This window comes from Hylobates moloch, unplaced genomic scaffold (assembly GCF_009828535.3).
Source record: "Hylobates moloch isolate HMO894 unplaced genomic scaffold, HMol_V3 SCAFFOLD_14, whole genome shotgun sequence".
Taxonomy (NCBI): Eukaryota; Metazoa; Chordata; class Mammalia; order Primates; family Hylobatidae; genus Hylobates; species Hylobates moloch.
The window spans coordinates 94,137,659-94,165,503 of record NW_026652289.1 but is presented as its reverse complement, the minus strand read 5'-3'; the positions used below and the strand labels follow the sequence as shown (position 1 = coordinate 94,165,503).

Here is a 27,845-nt window from a genome sequence, read left to right as displayed (position 1 = left end):
GGTGTATGAAAAAAAAACTCCTGCAGCTAGCTTTGTGTCTGCCCTAAATGGCTGCCCAGTTTTGTGCTTAAAACCCAGGGCCCTGGTGGTGTAGGCACCTGAGGGAATCTCCTGGTCTGCGGTTTGTGAAGACCATGGGAAAAGCATAGTATCTGGGCTGGAATGCACCGTTCTTCATGGCACAGTCCCTCAAGGCTTCCCTTTGCTAGGGGAGGGAGTTCCCTGACTCCTTGCACTTCCCCGGTGAGGTGACACCCCACCCTACTTCTGCTCGCCCTTCATGGGCTGCACCCAGTGTCTAACCAGTCCCAATGAGATTAGCCAGTTACCTTAGATGGAAATGCAGAATTGCCCCCCTTCTGTGTTGATCTCACTGGGAGCTACAGACCAGAGCTGTTCCTATTTGGCCATCTTGCCCAGGTCCCCCCAGCTGTGTGATTCTGTTTTGTAGTGCTGAATAGAACCATATCCTAGGGAGAGCAAGTTCTTGGTAGCCTGAGTTATCTCAGTAAGGGCAGCATTTTATACTTGATTCCTATCAGCTCTGGGGTTTATGTAAGTGCACATGGTTTTGGGAATCTACTATTCATTTACGGGGCTGTCTTGAATGGCCAGATAAGCTGTTTCATTAATACCCACTTCTTGTTTGCATGCTTTTATCAGAATACATGCTCTATATTTGGCTTTTCAAGCATTCCATTTATATGTGACCCTTGTCACCCCAACGCTGGCCGTTTTGCAGATTGTTCCTTCTGCTGAGAGCACAGAGGCTCTGTGGAACTTTCTGTGGATTCCTCTGGTCTCCCAATGTCCCTTCATGGTACTCTGAGTGTCCAGTTTCTCGATACGGAAATCTCAGGAAGTAAAGCAAATCCAAGAAAGAGGGGAAACTTTTCCTTTGTCCCCGATGGGAAACTTCACACATTGCCAAGTATTTTAAAACAAGATTTGACCCTGAACAAAACTAAGAAATAGAAGAAGTTGATGTTTGCAGTCTCTTACTTTTTGACCTCCTTTGGTTACCCACACCCCTATAACCCATGGTCATTATGGTTTCCTCAGCTGTCTTCCACTCTCAGCTTCCTCTCCTGCCTTCTCTGGCAGTAGACAAGATGATTTCCAACCTGGACTTCCACAAGCCCACAGTTGCATTGTTATATCAATATATTAATCTAATATCAGTATCATAATGACTGTTAAATAACATAGAACCTTTCCTTAAAAAGTTCCCATTGGACATTATTTTCAGAGGCTTTCTAAAAATACTGCTTTAACCCAAAATATAGTTTAAATGGGAAACTTTTAATCAGAATATTGAAAATATTTTGAATTTTGGGGACCTTTTGGATGTCTTTTGCAACATATTGATCTAATAATACAATCACTTCTAGGAAGCAATCTTAAAGGAATTATCAGACATGTGGACCAAGATTCATTTGTAGAAATGTTTATCACAATTTGTGATAAAGGTCCTATTTTTGGAGAAGGCTCTTGACTTTCACAAGATTTTTGCAAATCTCCAAATTCACAAATCCCATGATAGCTTGTAATTCCTCTCATGAAATGCAGAAAAGTAACTTAAAGATTTAAGTAATCCCTTTAGACTCTTAATTTATATGCTGTTATAATTTATAATGCATTTATAACATCATTAAAAGAAATTCTTACTAAAGCACTCACAGAATGTTTCAGAATCATTTTTCCTTGTTTTCATACAAGTTGGGGGTATCAATATCACAGATGCAGGCCTTGGGAAAATTTAACATTTGACTTTAATTTATCTAAATCTTCTGTTTCCTTGCTAAGAAATATTATCTTCTTAGGCAATTTTTCTTCACTTTCATCACCAGCCCTGTAAATGGGCTTTTACTGTAGGGAGGAGGCAGACCATTCAACACAAAGACACAGTTTTTTTTCTTTTCCTCTTTTCCATCATTTTATTGCAGTGACTGCATACAGGGTAACCACTAGAGCATAACACAGTGAATTTGAGATTTAAATTCCAGGTGCTAGACCAGATTCATTCACTAGCTCAGGGACTCCTCCCACACAGCAGCCATACAGCATTTCAGGTTCAGACCAGCACCCCAGAAAAACAACAAATAGAACTGCTTGTCAAGTGGTTGGTGCTCATAGCATTGAGCTCATAGCGAAGAGAGAGAGAACTTAGATTTAAAAACCTACTATGCTTACTTTAGTTTTCATTTAGTCGTGTCATTTTGAACCATTCTTTGGTTCCATTATCCATAAAACAGAAATGAAAATCTTCACTTTGCAAATTTATTGTAAGGATCAGTGATAATTTAAGAGCCTGGCACAGGTTGATTCAAGTAACTTTATTTTTTTTCAACTTTTAAGTTCAGGGGTACGTGTTCAGGATGTGCAGGTTTGTTACATAGGTAAACGTATGCCATGGTGGTTTCCTAGACAGATCATCCCATCACCTAGGTATTAAGCCCAGCATCCTTTAGCTATTCTTCCTGATGCTCTCTCTTCCCACATCAACAGGCCCCAGTGTGTGCTGTATCCCGCATGTGTCCCTGTGTTCTCATCATTCAGCTCCCACTTATAAGTGAGAACAATGCAGTGTTTGGTTTCCTGTTCCTGTGTTAGTTTGCTGAGGATGATGGATTCTAGCTCCATCCATGTCCCGGCAAAGGACATGACCTCATTCCTTTTTATGGCTGCATAGTATTCCACAGTGTATATGTACCACATTTTCTTTACCCAGTCTATCAGTGATGGGCATTAGGCTAATTCCATGTCTTTTCTATTGTGAATAGTGTTGCAATGAACATATGTGTGTGTATCTTTATAATAGAATGATTTATATTCCTTTGGTATATACCCAGTAATTGGAATGCTGGATCAAATGTTATTTCTGCCTTTAGGTCCTTGAGGAATTGCCACACTGTCTTCCACAATGGTTGAACTAATTTACAGCCCCTCTGTAAGAGTTTCTTTCTCTCCACAACCCTGCCAGCACCTGTTATTTTTTGACCTTTTAGTAACACCCATTCTGACTGGCATGAGATGGTTTCTCATTGTGGTTTTGATTTGCATTTCTTTACAATGATCGGTAATGTTACACTTTTTTTCATATTTTTGTTGTCCCCATTTATTCTTCTTTTGAGAATTGTCTGTTCATGTCCTTTGCCCACATTTTAATGGGGGTTGTTGGGTTTTTTCTCTTGTAAATTTGTTTAAGTTCCTTGTAGATTCTGGATATTAGACCTTTGTCAGATGGATAGATTGCAAAAATTTTCTCTCATTCTGTAGGTTGTCTGTTCACTCTGATGATATTTTCTTTAAGTAACTCACTATAAGAAACATAATCCTGGCAAATAGTATGAAACCTTCCAATGCTAAGTAAAAATTAAAAAAATTAATGCCTCACAATAGGGAAAACGAAAATAAATTATGCTACATCTATAATCATGGGCTACTATACAACGATTCAAAATAAGATTCACAACAATTTGATAGGAGAAATTCTCATACTTTACATGGTTGAAAACTGTAAGAACAAGAAGATTATGAACAGTATGGTGAATATATGTGTATATAAAAATACACAATAAAAATCATTCTACAAATACTAGTTATTTCTGGATGAAGGGAAGTGATTTTTATTTTCTATTGTAAATGTCCCTTATTTTCCATTAGATCTATAATAAGTACATATTAGCTTTATACTAAGAAAAAAGTTATTTTAAATTTCTAGCATATGGGTGGCTATGTTTTCTGACTGCAGAAAGTACTGGCATTGTTTAAGGCTTACATGCTAATTTGATCTTGATATTACACAGATGTATCTGGCCCAAACCAAGATAGGCAAAGTTCTGCATTGGGAAGAATTTGCCTGGCAAGGATATCATTTTGGATTTCTCAACAGTGGGAATGACGTGGAAGATAGAAATTTGCCTCTTGCAAATATCATAGATAATGTAATAACAGAATGATAACATTTACAGAAAAACATGATTGCTTCATTTTTTGTTTTAATGCCTACTGCACTTAGTCCTATCTTGGACAAACACGAATGTCTCACTGCATCATTGCCACGTTTATGGTTACAATTTGAAAACACTCCTAAAGTCATTCCCCTGTTTAAATTCATAATGCCATTTAGTAATGGTGATGTAATAAATAATAAGTGTATTCCTTAAAACTAAATGTCTAAATCTAATTTCAGTTTCACTTACTTTTAATTCTCAATTTTTGTTTTGTCAGGTGAAGTACATGATGACCTGGATCAGAAGACAGAAATAACTCAGGTGTGGAAGTGATAAAATTTTATTCTTAGTTTTAATTTCAAATTATATGTACTTTTAAGAAAATGATACACTTTTAGTGTCCTGATTTCCACTAAGACCAGATGAGATACTTAATGCATAACATTAAAAAATAGATTAATGTGATTCAAAATTCCTTCTCATATTACTGAACCAACCACAGAGTTCCTTCTATTTTTTATTCTTGAGATATTTATGCAGATACAAGGAATTATATTTCCCCACCTTTTACATAGTGGGAAAAATCAGTACATAGGTGGTAGCCTAATTTACATAATGTTCTTCAACATTCTCAACAATATATCTTGGAGATCTTTCTAGATTAGTTTTAAAAAAGTACTTTCTCATCCTTTTTAATGGCTTAATGGTATTTTGTTATATTGATGTTCCAAAATTTATATGAAGAGACACTAATGGACATTTAGGATTTTCAATATTTTTCTAGTAAAGAAAATGCAGCAAAAAAAACTGGGTACATATGTTATTTCACATGTTACAGAATACAGAATCTGTTTCTAGAAATAGAATTGCTAAATCAAAAGGTATCTGCATTTGTAATTTGATAAATATTGCAAATTGCCTTCTTTAGAATTTATAACAATTTACCCTGACACAAACAAGTGTAAGAGTGTCTGATTTCCCCCACTCTCACCAACACAATGTTTTATCAAAGTTTATGATCTTTGATGAGATTATATGAAAAATGGGTACATCAATATTGGTTCTAATTTTAACTTATTATAAGCGAGTTTCAACTTATTTTCATGTTTAAGAGCTTACGATATTTCTGTAAGTTTCTGGTTCATAATTTTTTTTTTTTTTTTGAGATGGAATCTCACTCAGTCAACCAGGCTGGAGTGCAGTGGCACAATCTTGGCTCACTGCAAGCTCTGCCTCCCGGGTTCACGCCATTCTCCTGCCTCAGCCTCCGGAGTAGTTGGGACAACAGGCACCCGCCACCACGCCTGACTAATTTTTGTATTTTTTAGTAGAGATGGGGTTTCACCATGTTAGCCAGGATGGTCTTGATCTCCTGACCTCGTGATCCACCCGCCTCGGCCTCCCAAAGTGCTGGGATTACAGGCGTGAGCCACTGCACCCAGCCTGTGGTTCATAATTATTTTTACCCATTTTTTTCTATTGGGTTGTCTATTACAAAAATTAACTTGCATATTTCTATGTTAGGGAAAATAAGTATTTGTCTGTGAAATGAGTTTTATGTATTCTTTTCCCAATTTGTCCTTTGTCCCATGATTATTTTTTCTGGTATTTTTGCCATGAAAAATATTTTATTTTCATGTAATTGAGTTTATCACTTTTTCCTCCATCACTGAGGTTTATGCCTTAGATATAAAGCACACCATCATTATATTTGAATGACAGTTTGTCTATAAACTCTTTGGGCCAGTTTCTTCTCTGGATGGTTTTAGGGAAGTCCAAGGCCAGTGTGTATTTTAGAACTTACTAGTCATATAATAATATATACACTTATTTTAAGTATTTTAAAATATAAAAACATAATGCAATCGTGTTCAAAATTTATTACACGAACAAAACAATCTGTGATTAAATAAGTTTCTGTGATTCTGGGACCAACATAAGTAACTGAGTGTCTTGTATATAGGTCATCTCATATACTTGCATAATGTGTAAAATAATATTATTCTACAATCTCTAAGACAAAGCATCTGTCGAACTTATTTCCCATCAAATGTTTTTGAAAAGACATTATTACAGGGATAATACTTGAGTCATAAACTTTTAGAAGTATATATTGTACATTCCAGAAGTCAGTAATCCCTTAATAGGGATCTTATTTACTATTGAATCTTTTCCCACTATTTTTCTCTGTTCTTTATTGAATTCCATTTTATTCATTTTGTTTCTATTTTTTACTCTCAACAAATTTTTAAGTGTTGAGTATGGTATTGTTAACTGTAAGCTCATAGCAAATCTGTAGAATTTTTTTTAATGTTGCATGACTGAAACTCTATACTAATTGCACAGCAAATCACCATATTCTCATTTCCCCAGTCTCTGGCAAGAACCATTTTATTTTATGTTTTGATGAGTTTGACTACTTTAGAGATCTCATGAAAGTGGAATAATTCTGTATTTGTCCTTCTGTGACCAGCGCTTTTCATTTATAATAATGCCAAGAGTCATCCATATTGTAGCATGACAGGATTTCCTTCTTTTTTATGGCTGGATAATATTCCATTGTATGTATCTATCACATTTCCCTTATCTGTTTTTCTTTTTCTTTTTCTTTTTTTTTTTTTGAGACGGAGTCTCGCTCTGTCGCCCAGGCTGGAGTGCAGTGGCGCAGTCTCGGCTCACTGCAAGCTCTGCCTCCCGGGTTCACGCCATTCTCCTGCCTCAGCCTCTCCGAGTAGCTGGGACTACAGGCGCCCGCCACCACGCCCGGCTAATTTTTTGTATTTTTAGTAGAGACGGGGTTTCACCATGGTCTCGATCTCCTGACCTCGTGATCCGCCCGCCTCGGCCTCCCAAAGTGCTGGGATTACAAGCGTGAGCCACCGCGCCCGGCCGCCCTTATCTGTTTTTCTATTCATGGACATTTAGGTTGCTTCCACCTCTTGGCTATTGTGAATAATGCTGCAATGAACATGGGAATGCAAATATCTTTTCAAGATCCTGATTTCCGTTCTTTTGGACATATAAGAGATTGCAGGATAGCCTGGTAGTTTTATTTTTAATTTTTTGAGGAACTTTCATACTGTTTTCTATAGTGACTACACCATTTTACATTTCTATGAACTGTGCACCAGGATTCCAATCTTTCTACATCCGCAACAATACTTGGGATTTTCTGTTTTGTTTGTGTGTTTTTTGTTTGTTTGTTTTCTTTCGCCCACTTTTATTTTAGAATCAGGGGGTACATGTGCAGGTTTGTTACAAAGGCATATTGCAGAATGCCGAGGTTTGGGATACAGTTGAACCCATCACCCAGATAGTAAGCACAGTACCCAAGAGGTAGTTTTCCAGCTCCTGTCCTCCTCTCTCTGTGCTACCTCTAGTAATTCCCACTGGCTATTGTTCCCATCTTTGTGTCCATGTGTGCCCAATGTTTAGCTTCCATTTATAAGTGAGAACATGTGGTATTTGGTTTTCTGTTTCTGCATTAGTTTGCTTAAGATAATGGCCTCCAGCTGCATCTGTGTAGCTGCAAAGAATATAATTTTGTTCATTTTTTAATGGCTGCATAGTACTGCATAGTGTATATTTACCACATTTTCTTAATCCTATCCACTGTTGATGGGCACCTGGGTTTATTCTATGTTTTTTGCTGTTATGAATAGCAATGTGATAGGCATATGGGTGTAGGTGTCCTTTCGATAGAATGATTTATTTTCTTTTGGGAATTACCCAGTAATAGGATTGCTGAGTCAAATGGTAGTTCAACTGTTAGTTTTCTGAGAAATCCCCAAATGGCTCTCCACAGTGGCTGGACTCATTTCATTCACACCAAGAGTGTGTAAGTGTCCCCTTTTCTCTGCAGCCTCACCAACGTCTGTTGTTTTTTGACTTTTTAACAAAAATTTTTTGACTGGTGTGAGATGGTATCTCATTGTTATTTTGATGTGCATTTCTCTGATGATTAGTGATCATGAGCATTTTTTCATGTTTGCCGCTTGTATGTCTTCTTTTGAGAAGTGTCTGTTCATGTCCTTTGCTGACTTTTTAGTGGGAATATTCACTTTTTGCTTGATGATTTAAGTTCCTTATCAATTCTCAATATGAAGTCTTTGTTGAATGCATAGTTTGTGAATATTTTCTCCCAATCTGCGGGTTGTCTGTTTACTCTCTTGATGGTTCTCTTGCTGTGCAGAAGCTCTTTAGTTTAATTAGGTCCTACTTATCAATTTTTTTGTTGCTGTATTAGTCAGGGTTCTCTAGAGGGACAGAACTAATAGGATATATGTATACACGAAGGGGAGTTTATTAAGGAGAATTGACTCACACAATCACAAGATGAAGTCCCACAATAGGCCGTCTGCAAGCTGAGGAACAAGAAAGCCAGTCTGAGACCCAAACCCTCAAAAGTAGGGAAGCCAGGGCAGGGCCAAAAAGGCTGACTGGTAGCAGCAACATTCAGAGGCTCCCATAAAAAAAGCCATAATATGCATGTGAATCCTTCACCGGCAACCAAGGTATCCAGGTTCTCTCTTAAAAATTGACTAGAAGGCTGGCATGACTCACGGAGAGAAGGAAGAGCAGTGTGGTGGGCAGCCTACCTGAGAGACATATGGAGAAGAGGAACCCCCTGCCTCCAGCCAAGGGAGGCAGTGAGTGAGCACGCTACCCAGCCGGGGGAAACTGTGCTTTTTCCACAGAACTGTGCAACCCACTGATCAGAAGATCCCACTTGCAAACCCACCAAGGTCTAGCATCCAAACTCCGGAATGTGCACATTCTCAGCTGGAATCTGCTTAAGCCCTGCTGAACTTCCCGAGTGAGGGGCAACCACCACTGGCTGCTGCTGCCTGCTGTCTAAGCCTTTTGAGCTCCCTGAGGGAGGAGCAGCAATCAGCAATGGGACTCACAACTGCCTAACATGCTAAGCTCCCTGGGCGGGGGAAGGGCAGCACCAATTTCTGTAGCTCCAGGCTGCACTTTTCCCCTGCTGGAGCCAGGGAGGCTGAAGGACGTGGTCCCAAGACTTGTCCCCACAGCTCAACACACTGGCTGTGGTAGTCTGCGGCCAGAGGGTCTCTTCAGGTCTAACCCTGACCCATCCTCCCTCAGTGAGTGGGGCTTCCCTGTAGGATCTCCAGTAACTCCAGCCAGAGACTTAGGGATAGAATTTGAATTTTCCTGGACCTGAGCCCCTAGGGGGAGGGGTGGCCGCAGTCTCTGCGCACCAGCAGACTTAGCCTCTCCTCCTGCTCGTTCTGAGGAATCTGGGCAGCCCAGATACATGGGTTTCCGCCCAGTGAAACACAGCCTCTCCACCAAGAGACAAAGTGCTTTGTTAAATGGGTCCTGCTCCCCATGCCACTCAACTGGGTGAGACCCTTCAACAGGGGTTGTCAGACACCCTATACAAGAGTGATCCTACTGGCATCAGGTTGGTGCCCCTCGAGGTCAGAGGTCCCAGAAGAAGGAGAAGGCACCCAGTTTTGCCGCTTTCCAGCCTCCTTGAGTGACATCTCCAGGCATGGGAGTGAATCAGATAAATAAGGCCTGAAGTGAACCCCCAGCAAACCGCAGCAGCCCTGCAGAAGAGGAACCTGACTATTGAAAGAAAAACAAGCAGAAAGCAACAACAGTATTGACAACAACAACAACAACAACAAAAGGTCCCCACAAAAACCCCATCCAAGGGTCGGCAGCCTCAAAGACCAAAATGAGACAAACTCATGAAGATGAGAAAGAATTCACAAAAAAAAGTGCTGAAAACCCAAAAGGCCAGAGTACCTCTTCTCCAAATCATTGCAACATCTCTCCATCAAGGGTGCAGAACTGGACAGAGGATCAAATGGATGAATTGGTAGATGTAGGCTTCAGAAAATGGGTAATAAAAAACTATGATGAGCTAAAGGAGCATGTTCTAACCCAATGCAAAGAACCTAAGAACCTTGATAAAAGGTTAGAGGAATTGCTAACTGGAATAATCGGTTTAGAGAGGAACATAAATGACCTGATGGAGCGAAAAACACAGTATGAGAACTTCGTGAAATATACACAAGTATTAACAGCCGAATTGACTAAGCAGAAGAAAGGATATCAGAGTTCGAAGACTACCTTACTGAAATAAGACATGCAGATAGAGAAAAAAGAACGAAAAGGAAGGAACAAAGGTCCAAGAAGTATGGGACTTCATAAAAACACCAAACCTATGATTGGAGGACCAGAAGGAAAAGGGGAAAATGGAAACAGTCTGAAAAAAACACTTTAGGATATTATCCAGGGGAACTTCCCCAACCTAGCAAGACAATCCAACATGCAAATTCAAGAAATACAGAGAACGTCATTAAGATACTCCACGAGAAGATCAACCCCAAGGCATATAATCTTCAGATTCTCCAAGGTCAAAATGAAGGAAAAACTGCTAAGGACAGCCAGAGAGTAAGGCCATGTTGCCCACAGAGGGAAGCCCATCAGACTAACAGCAGATCTCTCAGCAGAAACTCTACAAGCCAGAAGAGATTGGGGGTCAATATTCAACATTCTTAAAGAAAAGAATTTTCAACCCAGGATTTCATATCCAGCCAAACTAAGATTCATAAGTGAAGGAGAAATAAAATCCTTTCCAGATAAGCAAATGCTGAGGGATTTCGTTACCACCAAGCCTGCTGTGCAAGAGCTCCTGAAAGAAACACTAAATATGGAAAGGAAAAACCCGTACCAGCCACTGAAAAAATACATTAAATTATAAAGACCAATGACACTATGAAGAAACCATATCAACTAGTGTGCAAAATAACCAAATAGCATCATGATGACAGGATCAAATTCACATATAACAATACTAACCTTAAATGTAAATGAGCTAAATGCCCCAATGAAAAGGCACAGATTGGGAAATGGGATAGGGAATCAAGACCCATTAGTGTCCTGTATTCAGGAGACCCATCTTATGTGCAAAGAAACAGGCTCCAAATAAAGGGATGGAGGAAAATTTATCAAGAAAATGGAAAGCAAAAAAAAAGCAGGGTTTGTGATCCTAGTCTCTGACAAAACAGACTTTAAACCAAGAAAGATAAAAAAAGACTAAGAAGGGCATTACATAATGGTAAAGGGAACAATTCAACAAGAAGAGTTAACTATTCTGAATATATATGCACTCAATACAGGAGCAACCAGATTCATAAAACAAGTTCTTAGAGACCTACAGAGACTTAGACTCCCACACAATAATAGTGGGAGACTTTAACACCCCACTGTCAGTATTAGACACATCAATGAGACTGCAAATTAACAAGGATATTCAGCACTTGAACTCAGCTCTGGATCAAGTGGACCTACTAGATGTCTACAGTACTCTCTACCCCAAATCAACAGAATATACATTCTTCTCAGTGCCACATGGCACTTATTCTAAAATTGAACACGTAATTGGACATAAAACACTCCTCAGCAAATGCAAAAGAACTGAAATCACAAAAAAACCGTCTCTCAGACCACAGTGCAATTAAATTAGAACTCAGGATTAAGAAACTCACTCAAAATGACACAATTTCCTGCAAATAAACAACCTGCTTCTGAATGACTCCTGGGTAATGAAATTAAGGCAGAAATCAAGAAGTTCTTTGAAACCAATGAGAACAAAGAGATAGTGTACCAGAATCTCTGGGACACAGCTAAAGCAGCATTAAGAGGGAAATTTATAGCACTAAATGCCCACATCAGAAAGCTAGAAAGTTCTCAGATCGACACCCTAACATTACAATTAAAAGAACTAGAGAGGCAAGAGCAAACTAATCCAAAAGCTAGCAAAAGACAAGAAATAACTAACAGCATGGAAGAATTGAAGGAGATAGAGGCAGAAAAAACCCTCCAAAAAATCAAGAATCCAGGAGCTGTTTTTTTTTTTTAATTAATACATAGATGGCTAGCTAGACTAAAAAAGAAGGAGAGAAGAATCAAATAGACACAATAAAAAATGATAAAGGGGATATCACCACTGAGCTCGCAGAAACACAAACTACCATCAGAGAATACTATAAACACCTCTACACTAGTAAACTAGAAAATCTAGAAGAAATGGATAAATTCTTGGATGCATACACCTTATCAAGACTAAACCAGGAAGAAGTTGAATCCCTGAATAGACCAATAACAAGCTCTGAAATTGAGGCAGTAATTAATAGCCTACCAACCAAAAAAAGCCCAGGACCAGACAGATTCACAGCTGAATTGTACCAGAAATACAAAGAGGAGCTGGTACCATTCCTTCTGAAACTATTCCAAACAATTGAAAAGGAGGGACTCCTCCGTACTCATTTTATGAGGCCAGCATCATCCCGATACCAAAACCAGGAAGAGACACAACAAAAAAAGAAAACTTCAGGCCAATATCCCTGATGAACATCGATGCAAAAATCCTCAATAAAATACTGGCAAACAGAATCCAGCAGCACATCAAAAAACTTATCCACCACGATCAAGTCAGCTTCATCCCTGGGATGCAAGGCTGGTTCAACATACGCAAATCATTAAACATAATCCATCGCATAAACAGAACCAAAGACGAAAATCACATGATTTTCTCAATAGAGGCAGAAAAGGCCTTTGATAAACTTTAACATCCCTTAAAACTCTCAATAAACTAGGTATTGATGGGATGTATCTCAAAATAATAAGAGTTATTTATGACAAACCCACAACCAGTATCATATTGAATGGAAGCATTCCCTTTGAAAACCAGTGCAAGATAAGGATGTCCTCTCTCACCATTCCCATTCAACATAATATTGAAAGTTCTGGCCAGGATAGTCAGGCAAGAGAAGGAAATAAAGGGTATTCAAACAGGAAGAGAGGAAGTCAAATTGTCTTTGTTTGCATACGATATGATTTTATATTTAGAAAACCCCATCATCTCAGCACAAAAACTTCTTGAACTCATAAGCAACTTCAGCAAAGTCTCAGGATACAAAATCAATGTGCAGAAATCACAAACATTCCTTTACACCAACAATAGGCAAGCAGAGAGCCAAATCATGAATGAACTCCCATTCACAATCACTACAAAGAGAATAAAATACCAAGGAATACAGTGAACAAAGGATGTGAAGGACCTCTTCAAGGAGAACTACAAACCACTACTCAAGGACACAAGAGAGGATACAAACAAATGGGAAAACATTCCATGCTCATGGATAGGAAGAATCAATATCATGAAAATGGCCATACTGCCCAAAGTAATTTATAGATTCAATGCTATTCCCATCAAACTACCATTGTCATTCTTCACAGAATTAGAAAAAGCTATGTTAAATTTCATATGGAATTGAAGAAGACCCTGTATAGCCAAGAAAATCCTAAGCAAAAATAACAAAGCTGGAGGCATCATGCTACCTGACTTCAAACTATACTACCAGGCTACAGCAACCAAAACAGCACAATACCAGTACCAAAACAAACATATAGACCAATGGGGCAGAACAGAGACCTCACAAATAAGACCACACATTTACAACCATCTGATCTTCGACGAACCTGACAAAAACAAGCAATAGGGAAAGGATCTTCTATTCAGCAGAAGAAAACCTAGCCAATACCATTCAAGACGTAGACATGGGCAAAGACTTCATTACAAAAATGCCAAAAGGAATTGCAACAAAAGCCAAAATTGACTAATGGGATGTAATTAAACTAAAGAGCTTCTGCACAGCAAAAGAAACTATTGTCAGAGTGAACACGCTACCTACAGAATGGGAGAAAATTTTTGCAATCTACCCATCTGACAAAGGTCTAATATCCAGAATTTACAAGCAATGTAAACATATTTACAAGAAAAAGACAACTCCATCAAAAAGTTGGCAAAGTATATGAACAGACACTTCTCAAAAGAAGACGTTTATGTGGCCAAGGAACATATGAAAAAAAGCTCAATAGGCTAGTAACCCTTTATCAGATATGTGATCTGCACATATTTCCTCCCATTCCATAAGTTGCCTTTTCACTCTGTTGATTATTTCGTTTGTGAGCAGAGACTTTTTTTTTTTTTTTTGAGACAGAGTCTCACTCTGTCGCCCAGGCTGGAGTGCAGTGGCACAATCTTGGCTCACTGCAACCTCCACCTGCTAGGTTCATACAATTCTCCTGCCTCAGCCTCCCAAGTAGCTGGGACTACAGGCGTGTGCCACCATGCCTGGCTAATTTTTTTTTTTTTTGTATTTTTAGTAGAGACAGGGTTTCACCATGCTGGACAGGCTGGTCTCGAACTTCTGACCTCCTGATCTGCCCGCCTCGACCTCCCAAAGTGCTGGGATTACAGGCACAAGCCATCATGCCCGGTCCTGAGTAGAGACTTTGACATTTGATATAGTTCTACTTATTTGTTTTTGCTTTCATTGTCTGTGCTTTTGTTATCATGTCTATGCAAGAAGTCATTGTCAAGACCAACGTTATGAAGCTTTTCTTCCGTGTTTTCTTCTAGGAGTTTTATAGTTTCAGGGATTATGTTTAAATTTGCAATGTATTTTAATTTGATTTTTGTGTTAGATGTAAAATAATGGTCCATTTTTTTCTTTTGCCTGTGCATATCTAGTTTTCCTTACTCTGTTTGTTGAAAAGACTATCCTTTCCCTGTTGTATAGTCTTGGAACCCTTGTTGAAATTCATTCAACTGTTTATGTGTGGGTTTATTTCTGTGTTCTCTATTCTATTCCACTGGTCTGTGTCTATCTTTATACTAGTACCCCACTGCTTTGATGACTGCAGCTTGTAACATGTTTGAAATCAGGAAGTGTGAGGACCCCAGCTTGGTCCTTCTTCCTCAAGATAGTTTTGGCTATCTGGGGTCATTTGTGGTTCCATATGAATTTTAGAATTTGTTTTACACTTCTGTAAAAAAATGCCATTGGAATTTTGATGGGGATTTCTATGGTTCACTTTGGGCAATATGGAGATTTTAACAATATTAAGTCTTCTACTCCATGACCATTGGATACATATTCATTTATTTGTGTCTTTAATTGCTTTCATCAATGTTTTCTTTTCTTTTTTTTGAGATGGAGTCTCACTCTGTCGCCAGTCACCAGGCTGGAGTGCAGTGGTGAGATCTCAGCTCACTTGCAACCTCTGCCTCCCAGGTTCAAGTGATTCCTCTGCCTCAGCCTCCCAAGTAGCTGGGAGTACAGGCACGTGTCACCACGCCTGGCTAATGTTTTGTATTTTAATAGAGACAGGGTTTCACCATGTTGGCCAGGATGATCTCAATCTCCTGACTTCATGATACTCCTATCTTGGCTTCTCAAAATGCTGGGATTACAAGCATGAGCCACTGCACCCGGCCTCATCTTTCAGTGTGGAAGGGTTTTGAGAGCCCCCAGCTCAAATTGGGGCTCCAGTGCCAGAGCAGCTAGCAACAACCCTTCCCTGATAGAAATGAAGGAGAGCTGGACATGGATGTGTACAGTGTGGCATTCAGGGGATATTTCTTTTACCTGGTGGGTGGCCTAATGCCTAGTTGTCTGCTCATTTGCCAAGGAGTCCCTCACATGGGAAACTTGTTTATATTGGCAGACACTCCTGTGGCTCTTGTCTGACCAGTGTTCAGTTTATGCCTGGCTGACCGTTGTCTCAGTGCTGGGAGCTAGGCCTTGTATTCTTCCCAGTGTTCCAGGAACAACCCAGTCTGGGGCAGCCCCTGCTTCAGATGGAAGAGGTAAACTCAATACACCACCACGATAAGAAATAAGTTCAAATATTTTTACTTAGAGATCCTGGGCAAGGAGGGTGTAATAGGTTAGGAGGGCAGTCCTTCATCGCTGGGTTGCAAGAAACAGGAAGGAAGAGTCAGGCAGAGAGATTAAAAAAAAAAAAGGATTAATTAGCAGTATATGTAAGGAAATAGAGTTTGGGTCACTTTAAGCTCACAGGCAAATGCCTGAATGATCTGTTTAAAGGAAGCAACAGGAAAGTAGGGAACCCAGTCTGCTAGGCAAGAGAAGATGCCTCTAAGTTCTAATCTGTGGCTACTGGCTTAGTCCATTTGTGTGTGGTATAGAACTGGGAAGTGTGTTAAGGATGACTGAGCCCTGCTTCTGGACTGAGAAAGTTGAACTTACATTCAAAATGAATGCAAAGGCAACATATAATCGTAATAATTTACTACAAGTCTTTCATCTCCTTCATTAATGTTATTCCTTAGTGTTGTGTTCTTTTTGATGTTACTTTAGATGAGATCATTTTCTTCATTTTTAGGGGTTGCTTGTTGTTACTATATAGAAATGCAACTGATTTTTGTATGCTGCAACTTTACTTTTTAAAATTTTTTATCTTGTAACTTCACAGAATTCATTTATTAGTTTTAATATTTTTAAAAAATGGTGCACCTAGGATATGTAAGATAGTGTCATCTTCAAATAGGGACATTTTTACTTCTTCCTTTCCAATTGGTGTGCTTTTCTTTTTCTTGTCTAACTGCACTGGCTAGGACTACTAGTGTTACGTCTAGTAGAAGTGATGAGAATGGGCATCCCTGCCATGTTCTTGATTTTACAGAAAAAGCTTTCAGTTTTTTGCCATTGAGTATGATGTTATCTGTGGGTTTTTCATATATGGACTTTATTATGATAAGGTATTTTTCTGCTGTTCCTTTTTTGTTGAGAGTTTCTTTTTAAATCATGAATGGATGTTTAATTTTGTCAAATGCTTTTTCTGCATATTTTGAGATGATCATGTGATTTTATTCTTTGTTCTGTTAATGTGGTGTTTCATATTGATTTTCATATGTTGAATCATCCTTCAATCCCAGGAATAAATCCCACTTTGTTGTGGCATAGGATCCTTTTAATGTGATTCAATTTACTAGTCTTTTGTTGGGGATTTTTGCATGTTAATTGGGGTAATCAGCTTGTAGTATACTTTTCTTGTGTTGTCTTTGTCTGCCTTTGTTGTCAGAATAATACTGGTCTTCAAAATGAGTTTGGAGGTGTTCCCTCTTGATCAATTTTTTTGGAAGAGTTTGAGTAGGATTGGCATTAATTATACTCTGCATGTTTGGTAGAATTCACAGTGAAACCATCTGGTCTTGGGCTTTTCTTTGTCAGGAGGTTTCAGATTACTGATTCACTCTCTATACTGGCTATGGGTATGCTTAGACTTTCTATTTTTCATGATTTAGTTTTGGTAGGTTTTATGTTTCTAGGAGTTTGTCTGTTTTTCTAGTGTTTCCACTTTGTTGGTCTATAGCTTTTCGTAAGTCTCTTAAGATTCTCAATTTGTCATCATGTTTTTTCTTTCCCTCATGGTTTTATTTATTTTAGCTTTTTCTCTTTTTTTCTTAGTCTAGCTAAGGGTTTGTCCATTATGTTTCTTTTCAGAAAACCAACTCTTACTCTTGTTGTTTTTCCTGTTGTATTTATTTCTACTCTAATCTATATGATTCCTTTCTTTCTGGTTACTTTGGGCTTGGTTTGTACCTCTTTCTCTAGTTATTTTTTAAAATAATTTCAACTTTTATTTTTGATTCAGGGGTTACATGTATACATTTGTTACATGACTCTAGCTCTTTGAGGTATAAAATTAAATTGTCTGAGATCTTTCTCCTTTTAATTATATGCATTTATTGCTATGAACTTCCTCCTTAGTACTGCTTTTGCTGTATGCCATGAGGTTTGGTATGTTGTATTTCACTTTCATTTGTCTCAAAATATTTTCAAATTTCTTTTTTGAGCCAATGGCTATTCAAGAATACTGTTTAATTTCCACATTTTGGTGAGGATTCCACTTTTCCTTTTGCTATTGATTTCTAGTTTCATCACATTGTGGTCAGAAAATATATTTGACATAATCTTAATCTTAAATTTGTTGAGATTTCTTTTGTGCTCTAACATGTGATCCATTCTTGGCAAAAGTCTGTGCTACCTTGACACAGAATGTGCCTTCTGCTGTTGTTGGGCAGAATGTTTTGTTGTATATGTGTTGGGTCCATTTGGTCTATAGGGTTGTTCAAGTCCTCTGTTTCCTTATTGATCTGTCTGGATTTCCTATCTAGTGTTGAAAGTGAAATATTGACACCTCTTACTATTATTGTAATGCTATCTAAGTCTCTCTTCAGTTCTACCAATGGTTGCTTCATATATTTTGATGATCTGATGTTGGGGGCATGTAGACTTATAATCGCTATATCATCCTGGTGGATTGACCCTTTTATGAAATGTCCATATCTGTCTCTTGTAATGGTTTTTGACTTAAAGTCGGCTGTGTCTCTTTTAAATATGACCACCTCTTCTCTCTTTTGTTTGCCATTTTCATAGAATATTTTTTTCCATCCCTTCACTTTTAGACTATGTGTGTCTTTAAATCTCAAGTGAGTTTCTTGCAGGCAGCATATAGTTGGGTGATGATTTTTTAAAAATCCATTTAATACTTTATATCTTTTGATTGGTGAACTTAATCCATTCACGTTTAAAGTAATTATTACAGGAAAGGATTTACTATTACCATTTTGTTACTCGTTTTCTGTTATATAGTACTTTTGTCTTTTTGTCTCTTGCTGTCTTCCTTTGTGTTTTGTCAGTCTTTCGTATTAAGATGCTTTGATTCCTTTCTGTTTTTCTCTTATGTAAGTTCTATAGGTACTTTTTTCTGGTTGCCTTGGAGATTACATAAGATATCTTATAGTTATGATAGCTTAAGTTGATAACAACTTAAGTTTAATCACATGCAAAAATGCTATACTTTCAAATGTCACGATTTGCACCTGTTCATATTATGTACCTTTAAGCTATTGTGGTTATAGTTATTTTAAATAGTTTTGTCTGTCAGCTTTTATGTTTGAATGAAAAGTGATTTAACTACCACCATTACAGTAATACAGTATTCTGTATTCATCCATATATTTGCCTTTACCAATGACTTTCATATTTTTTCATGCTATCATGTTGCTGTTTTGCATCCTTTCATTTCAATCTGAAAGACTCCCTTTGGCATTTCTTGTAAGGCAGGTCTAGTGGTGATTAACTCCCTAAGAGTTTCTCTCTGAGAAAGTCTTTATCTCTCTTTCGTTTTTGAAGGAGAGTTTAGCTGGGTCTGTTATTCTTTGTTGGCAGATTTTTTTTTCAGCCTTTTGAAAATATTGTCCCACTCCCTCCTGGACTGCAAGGTTTCTGCTGGAAAATCTACTGGTGATTCTTGTGGAGGTTCCCTTGTACGTGATGAGTTGCTTTTCTCTTCCTGTTTTTAAAATTCTCTTTGACTTTTGACAATTTGATTATATTTTAGTGTGGTTTTTTTTTTTGTTTCATTTAATTTGGTGATCTTTGGGCGATTTGAAAATGGATCTCCATTTCCTTCTCTATATTTGGGTAGTTTTCAGGCATTATTTATTTAAATAAGCTTTCTGGTCCTTTCCATCTCTCTTGTCCTCAAACTCTCATAATGCATAAGCTGTTCTGTTTAATGGTGGCCTGTGAGTCCATTAAGATTTTTTCACCTTTTTCATTCTTTTTCTCTTTTTTCCCCTTAACTGGATAATTACAAATGACTTGTGTTTGTTTAGTGAATTTTTTTTCCTGCTTGATCAAGTCTGCTGTTGAACCCTTGTAGTGAATTTTTCAATTAATTTATTGTATTCTTCAGCTCTAAAATTTGTTTTTTAAAATTTTTTTAAAGTCTTTTTGTTGATATTTGTAAAGATAAAAACAAAATTTTGTTAATTTTGCTTATGCATCATGTTCTTGAGCTTGTAGAGCATCTTTACAACAGCTATTTTGAATTATTTGCCAGGTAATTCATATACCTCTGTTTCTTTAGTCTAATTTCTGGAATTTTGTTTTGTTCATTTCTTTTTATTGTTTTTTTTTTTTTTTTTTTGAGATGGAGTCTCGCTCTGTCGCCCAGGCTGGAGTGCAGTGGCGTGATCTTGGCCCACTGCAAGCTCTGCCTCCCAGGTTCATGCCAGTCTCCTGCCTCAGCCTCCTGAGTAGCTGGGACTACAGGCACCCGCCACCTTGTCCGGCTAATTTTTTGTATTTTTTAGTAGAGACCGAGTTTCACCATGTTAGCCAGGATGGTCTTGATCTCCTGACCTCGTCATCCATCCGCCGTGGCCTCCCAAAGTGCTGGGATTGCAGGTATGAGCCACCATACCCGGCCTTATTTTGTTCATTTCTTTGGGCTATGTTTCCCTGTTTTCTTTATGTGTCTTGTGAGTTTGTGTTAAGATATATGTACTGAAAGAACAGACCTCTTCCACTTTTGTGGACTAGCTTTGGACAGTAGAAGACCTGCATCAATCAATCAGATGAGAGAGCCTCTGTAGCCTTTTTTGGAGGGATGGGAGAGGTTAATCTTTTCTGGGCCTGCACATGTAATTTCTTAGTTAGAAAGTCTTGCCTTTTTCTTTTTCAGGAATTTATAATGTCTTTCTTTCCCTGGCTGTAGCATTGCAAGTTCTCTGGTTCTACAGTAGCAAGCTACATCATTTGCTTTTTCTCAGCAGCCACCACCATCCTAAGTATCCTTGCTCCCTATTAGCACCTTGAGTCAGGTGAGAAAGATACCAGTTTCTTGGGCAGCCCTCCACAAAGCTGGAACATTAGACAAATATTCCACTCCTCTTCTTCATTCCTGAGGGAAAAGTCTCAAGTTTTGCATCTTCTTCTTGCTGTGCCAAGCCATGTTAACTGCAACAGGCCACCCTTTTGTCCCCGATCTTCATTGTTCTCACTATCTCTCAGATACCCAGTCTCTGCTAGCTCTATCAGCAGTTTGGATGGATGACACAGAAACTAATCCCTCTGGTAGCTCTTCAAAAAGTTGAAACATTGGACTCGCATTCCACCCTCTTTTTCTTCCAAGGGAATTGTTGCAAACCAGGATATTCTCTTCCAGGTGCTGAGGTGTGCTGGCCTGGGGGAGGAACTGATGTGGTAAAGTAAAATCGCCCTCCTTGTCTGTTTTAATGTTGCTGTTTTTGGATTTGCACCCACCTGGGATACTGCAACCTCTTAAATGGATTATATAATTCTTATAAAGGTGTTTTGTTTCACATATCATCATTAAATTGGCGTTTTTGTGGAGAAACAGGGTGGGGACTTCCTATTCTACCATCTTGCTAATGTCACTTGAGTTGATCTTTTTGCCTTTCTGTTCAAACATTTCTTTATCCTTGATAAACAAAAGCAACAACTGTATTAGCATATATCTCAATATTGACCATTTTATTTTTGTTTTTGAGATGGAGTTTTGCTTCGTTGTCCCAGGCTGGAGTGTAGTGGCCCCATCTTTGTTCACTGCAACCTCCGCCTCTTGGGTTCAAGTGATTCTCCTGCCTCAGCTTCCCACGTAGCTGGGATTACATGCGTGCACCACCAAGCCTGGATAATTTTTGTATTTTTAGTAGAGATGGGGTTTCGCCATGTTGGGGGGGCTAGTCTCCAACTCCTGACCTCAAGGGATTTGCCTGCCTCTGCCTCCCAAAGTGCTGGGATTACAGGCGTGAGCCACCATGCTCAGCCTCAATATTGACCATTTTGCATCAATTCTCGCATAATGTGCTCTTCCAATATGTAGATTTGATTCTTTTTTCACAAAAGTTTTTTTGAACAGTATTTTAAAATATTTGCTCTGTTTTATTTTTTTTCTAGAACTCCATGTTCAAATGTCATATTCCCCGTTTATAGCTATTGTTTAGAAGAGGGCAAATGACAATTTAATTTATAAATATTCTCTCTAATCCTTAAGATTTTTAAATTTTTTTTGATGACTTTTCTTACTTCTATTCCTCTTTAAATCACTAGGATGTGGGGAGATATGGGACTACTGTGTTTTCTGTAGTTTCTTTTTTACCCCAGTGCTCTCTCCAATTTCACTTTAGTTTCTGCGGTAGCCCTATTTTTTTCTTCTTTTTTGAACATTGCCATGTTATTTTATTCTCTGCTGATTTTCTAAATACCTCCTCCCCGAGTTTCTGTCTTGTGTTATTGCTTTATAGGATTGTTGGCTTCATCCAATTTTCCTTTTTTAAATTAATGAGAAAATGTTTGGTCACAGTTTTTTTCTGCTTTATTACTAGTGAACGTACTTCATCTTTTATTATTTTTTTCTGTACATTACTTTTTTCTTGTAGTATCATTGTATGATTCTTATAGAGGTTTCTTTTTATTTTATTTTTAATATAGTTTTATTTCGATAGCATTTGGGGTACAAGTGGTTTTTGGTTACATGGATGAATTGCAGTGGTGAAGTCTGAGATTACAGTGCACTCATCACCTGAGTAGTGTGCATTGTATCACATATGTAGGTTTTTATCCCTTACCCTTTTCCCACCCTCCTCACTTCTGAATCTGCAATGTCTGTTACACCACTCTATATACCTTTGCATACCCATAGCTTAGCTTCCACTTAAAAATGAGGACATATGGTATTTGGTTTTCCATTTCTTAGTTATTTCACTTGGAGTAATGGGCTCCAACCTCATCCAAGTTGCTGCAAAAAACATTTTATTCTTTTTTTATGGCTGAGTAGTATTCCATGGTGTATATATACCACATTTTCTTTATTTACTCATCAGTTGATGGCTGTTTTAGATTGGTTTTGTATCTTTGCAATTGTGTATTGTGCTTTGATAAAGATATGTGTGCAGGTGTCTTTTTATATGATGACTTATTTTCCTTTGGGTAGATACCTAGTAGTGGGTTTGTTGGATTCAATGGTAGATCTACTTTCAGTTCTTGGAGAAATATCCTTATTGTTTTCCATAGAGGGTATACTAATTTATATTCCTACCAGCAGTGTACAAGCCTTCCCTTTTCAGTAAAGGTTTCTTTAACATTATTCATTATTGTAGGAACTGAATTTTTCTTTGATCAGTTGATTGCAGAAGGTTCATTTTGGAAGAAGGGTAAGGTTGATTTCTTTGTTCTGGTTCAGGATTTTGTATTAAATGTGATTAGCTGTTACCTTGCACCAGTCTATGGCAACAGGCCAAACTTTTTATCTCTGCTAACCCAGAGTTAGCATGTTTCCTGGAAATTTTTATTGTCTCTGGAATTCCTTGTTTAGTTTTGCCTTCTTTGTCTCTGGGATCAAACCAAGTCCAGGAACCTCCTCTTGACAGTTGACTCACACCCTTTACTATTATAGTAAATAAAGGTTATATTCCTTCCCTGTAAGCATTGTGTGTTAGTGGGCTTTTTTTCCTGTGAGATTTTAACCACTGTGAGTGCTCTCTTTGTATTATCTCGTCTCTTCTCCCTTTATTACCCCTCCCCTATAAACGTCTACTCCCTATCCCCCACCATAATTCTTTCTTTTCCCAGTTTGGTTGCAATCACACCTAATTCAAAAAGGTGTGGCTTGGGTTCTATTAATTTCCCTAAAAATAGAGTTTGCTTTCTCTTTCTCATTCTCTGTCTTGCTCTCTCTATCTTTCTCTCCATGTCTCTCGAGGGTGAATTCTAGCAAGACAAGGAGGGACTCTGTTTTAATGCTATGATGAACAAGTCAAAAATCTAAATGTTATTGACCAATTGGTGCTCTGCCTGAAAACTCCTCCTTTTGTGATTTCAGATACTTTTAGAGTGCAATAGGCAAATCATCCAGAAGTGAGGAAAGAAGCCTTAGTAATTGTCTAGAAGAGTTTGGCCTTTTGTAGACTAAGTCATTGAGGACTCAGCCCCTTATTCTCTTTCCAGATTCATTTTTGGCCACATGAACCAGATACTTCAGCCATATGGTACTCCTTAGAGTCTTTCCAAATAAACCACACTCATTTTTCTTTTTCTATTTTGTTTGTTGATTAAAATTTTTTTATAATTTATAATTATAATTTATAATAACTTCAATTTAGATTTATAATAACTTCAATTTAGATTCAAGGGATACTTGTGCAGGTTTGTTACATGGGTATATTGCATGATGCGGAGATTTGAGGTATGATTGATTCCATCACCCAGGGAGTGAACATAGTACTGAATTAGGTAGTTCTTCAACCTTTACCCCACTCCCTACCTCCCTGCTGTAGCAGTCCCTGGTGTCTATTGTTGCACCTTTATGACTGTGCGTACCCAATGTTTAGCTCCCACTTATAAGTGAGAACATATAGTGTTTGATTTTGTGACTTCCTCTAGGTTTTCTAGTCTGTGTGCATAGAGGTATTCATAATAGCCTCTGAGGATTTTCGTATTTCTGTGAGATTGGTTATAATGTCACATTTGTGTTTTTTATTATGTTTTTTTGGATCTTTTCTCTTTTTTTCTTCGTTAATCTTGCTAGTGGTCTATCAATCTTGTTTATTCTTTCAAAAAAACCAACTTTTGCTTTTATCGATTGTATAGAATTTTAGGTTTCAATTGCATTCAGTTCTGCTGTGACATTTGTTAGCTTTGGTGTTAGTTCTGCTAGCTTTGGGGTTAATTTTTTCTTGTTTTTTTTTTTTGTAGGTATGTGTTAGGTCATTAATTGAGATCTTTCTAACTTTTTAAGGCAATTGTTTAGCACTATAAACTTTCCCCTTATTACTGCTTTTGCCTCATCCCAGAGATTTTGATATGTTGTATCTCTGTTTTCATTTATTTCAAATAATTTTTTGACTTCTGCCTTAATTTCATACTTTACCCAAAAGTCATTCAGGAGTGTTTAATTTACATGTAATTGTGTGGTTTTCTGAGATCTTCTTGGTATTGATTTCTATTTTTGTCCTACTTTGGTCTGAGAATATGATTCATATAATTTTGATTTTTTTGACTTTGTTGACATTTGTTTTATGGCTGAGTATGTGGTTGATCTTGGAGTATGTGCCACATGCAGAAGAGAAGTATGTATATTCTATGGTTGATGGGTAGAGTATTATGTAGATGTCTATTAGGTCCAATTGGTCAAGTATTGAATTCAAGTCCAGAATTTCTTTGCTAGTTTTCTGCCTTGATGATCTGTCTAATGCTGTCAGTGGGGTGTTGGAGTCTCTCTCTATTATTGTGTGGCTCTCTAAGTCTCTTTGTAGGTCTAGAAGTACTTGTTTTACGAATATGGGTGCTCCAATATTGACTGCATATATATTTTGGATAGGTAAGTCTTCTGGTTGAGCTACATCCCTTATCATTAGGTAATGCCCTTCTTTGTTTTTTTTACTGTTATTGGTTTACAGTGTGTTTCATCTGTTAGAAGAATAGTGATCCTTGGTCTTTTCTATTTTCCATTTGTGTGACAGAACTTTCTCCAACTTTTTACTTTGAGCCTGTGGGTGTTGCTACATGTGAGATGGGTCTCTTGTTTTATCCAGTTTGCCTCTGTGTGCCTTTTAAGTGGGGCATGTAGACCATTTGCATTCAAAGTTAATATTGATATGGGCAGTTTTGACCCTATCATGAAACTGTTAGCTGGTTGCTTTATAGTTTCTATTGTGTGGTAGTTCTATACGGCCTGTAAACTATGTACTTAATTGCCACACTCACTTTCTCACATAGGCCTTTGCAAATTATACCCTTGGCTTGAAAGAATCTTTGCCTACCTTTCTATCTGGGTAACTCCTGCTCATCTCTTCAGCTTTGGCTTAGATGTTACTTGTTTGGGAATATTTCCTGACACCTCTCTTCCTTCCCCCTGGTCCAACGTGCTTGCCTTATGATGGCACTTACCATATATGGCCTGTTTTTCAGTGTCCCAAAATAGACTGGATTTCATTGAGGGCAGGAATAGCATTTGGTTTACCATTCTATCCCCAGCACTCAAAATATTGCCTGGCCCACAGTAGGTGCATGATAAATATTTGATGAATAAATGTTCACTGCCTATTTCAAAGCATACTGTATTATGTATTAATCAATGAATGGCTGATATGTCCTGAAATTCTGGACAATATGTGTGTTCAGTACTGGAATTACTATTAAAATATTCTTTTTAGTATTTTTGTATTTTCATAAGAGTTAAAGTACTCATATTTTGTGTTTCAAATATCTTAATAGTTGGCTGAAAAATGTCAAACCATAGATAGTCTAAGATCCATGAGGCTAGAGATTTTTGTTTGTTTTGTTCATTTCTGAATCCCTATCACCTAGAAAAGTGCTTGGTACATACTGGGCGCTCAAAACATGTTTTCTGAATGCCCAAATGAAAACATGGAGTTTGCCTCCTTAAATATTGTGAACTATACCTGTCTCTTGTCTTACCTAGTCCTGGCCCTGTGAGGCTTAATTGAATATGTGAAGGTCTATTGAATTCCTCCCCGCAAAAAGAGGTCTTCAGTATAAACATAGCACATATTTTCTGGGTAGAATTGGGGCAGCTAATGAGGGTTTTTGTGCCCTAGTGAAAAGTCTGCTACATCCTTGATCTTAGGGGCTTGAAATCACAAGGACCACCTTCTCTCTCATTCACCCTAAAGTGAAACGTGATAGCCAATAAGTCCTGCCTTTGTAGAGTTCAATCAGTCTAGGTGTTAAAGATGCCTGAGCAGTAACAAGTCACTGTACATTAGGAAAATTTCTGTGATAAATGTGAGAGATAAAAACCAAAATGCAGTAAAAAATATGACCTAAGATAATTAAGAAAATAGAACAGAATCCACCAACAGTTATAAACTATAAATTGGAAAACTTGAACATCAGCACAGATATTTGGGAAGTTATAACATCCATGAAACAAGAACAAGATGCCCTGGAGAGAACACAGTCAGGAAAAAAAGAAAAGGGTTCCTGGAAATTAAAAAAAATCTTGACAAACCAAAACATTCAATAGAAGGGCTGGAAGATTAAGTCAAGAGACTCTCCCAGAAAGTAGAATGAAAAGCCTCAGAACATCAGAGAATAAAGATAAAATAAAGGGTCAACTGGCAGGTCCAAAATTTAACTAAGACTGTTTTCTAGATGAAAGAACAGAAAAACAACCAACCAACCAAAAAATAACGAAGAGGAGAAAATTATAAAGAAATATCAGAAGAGAACTCCCCCAAATCTTCCAATTGAGAGTCTCCTGAATACTCAGAAACAATGAATGAAATAAGTTCAATACCTCTAAAATTACAAAACAAAAAGGATAAAGAGAGGAACTTAAAGCTTTTAAAGGAGAGAAGTGGGGCACTTACCAAAAGATGAAAATCAGACTAACATCAGATTTACCATCAGCAACACAAGATGCCAGAGGACAGTGGAGTGATCCCTTCAAATGGCTCTCAACCTAAAATTCGATATTGTGTCAGACCATGAGACAAGTGTGAGGCAGGACAAAGACATTTTCAAGCAGAAAGCCTCATAACTTTTGCCTCCCATGATCTTTTTCTTATGAAATATGTTTAAGATATGCTACAACAAAGCAAGAGAATCAATTAAGAAAGGGGGTGGCATGGGGTGAGGCAACAGTGACTCCAGCCCAAGAGAGTAATTAAAGGAAGTCCCAGGATGCAGCTGAGCAGCAGACCTGACAATCAGCCTTGAGTGGGTGACGCCGTGAAGGCCCATATAACAAAGTGCACATTTTCCTCTGCTGTGAACCATAGTTCCAAGACAGACTTATGTACATATCATTTATTCATTTTCAACTTTTAGAATCAATCTCTAGACCAATAAAAAGGATTTAAGTTTGGCTATAGAAAAGAACACAAATGTTTTAAACCTCTATAGTGAAATAGAAAAAAAAATAGATAGGTTGGAGGGAGAAGTGAAGAGGAGGTGAGGAGTGGGTAATAACCTCATCTTACCAGCTAGGGAGTGTTTATAATTGATGAACTGAAACAAAACAAAACAGCCTTCTGTATGTTACTTAGAGTTGCAGAAATAATCATTAAGGAAATTAAACTGGATATGCCTATATTTTTGGAAAAAGAAAGTGGAGAAGTAAAGTAGATGACTTAAATCTTCATCTGATTTTGGAAAAGGTCTAATATTTATAAATCCAGAAATGGTAATATATGTA

General features: G+C 37.8%; 1 protein-coding gene across 1 annotated transcript in view; it reads left to right on the top strand.

The window, feature by feature from the left end:
- The window catches only part of ATP8B4 (ATPase phospholipid transporting 8B4 (putative)), a 261,101-nt gene that overhangs the window by 151,656 nt on the left and 81,600 nt on the right, over window positions 1-27,845 (top strand). The window contains exon 14 of the mRNA XM_032174818.2: window positions 4,234-4,277. Coding sequence (XP_032030709.1) covers window positions 4,234-4,277 — 44 coding nt within the window. The remainder of the gene's footprint in view (window positions 1-4,233; window positions 4,278-27,845) is intronic.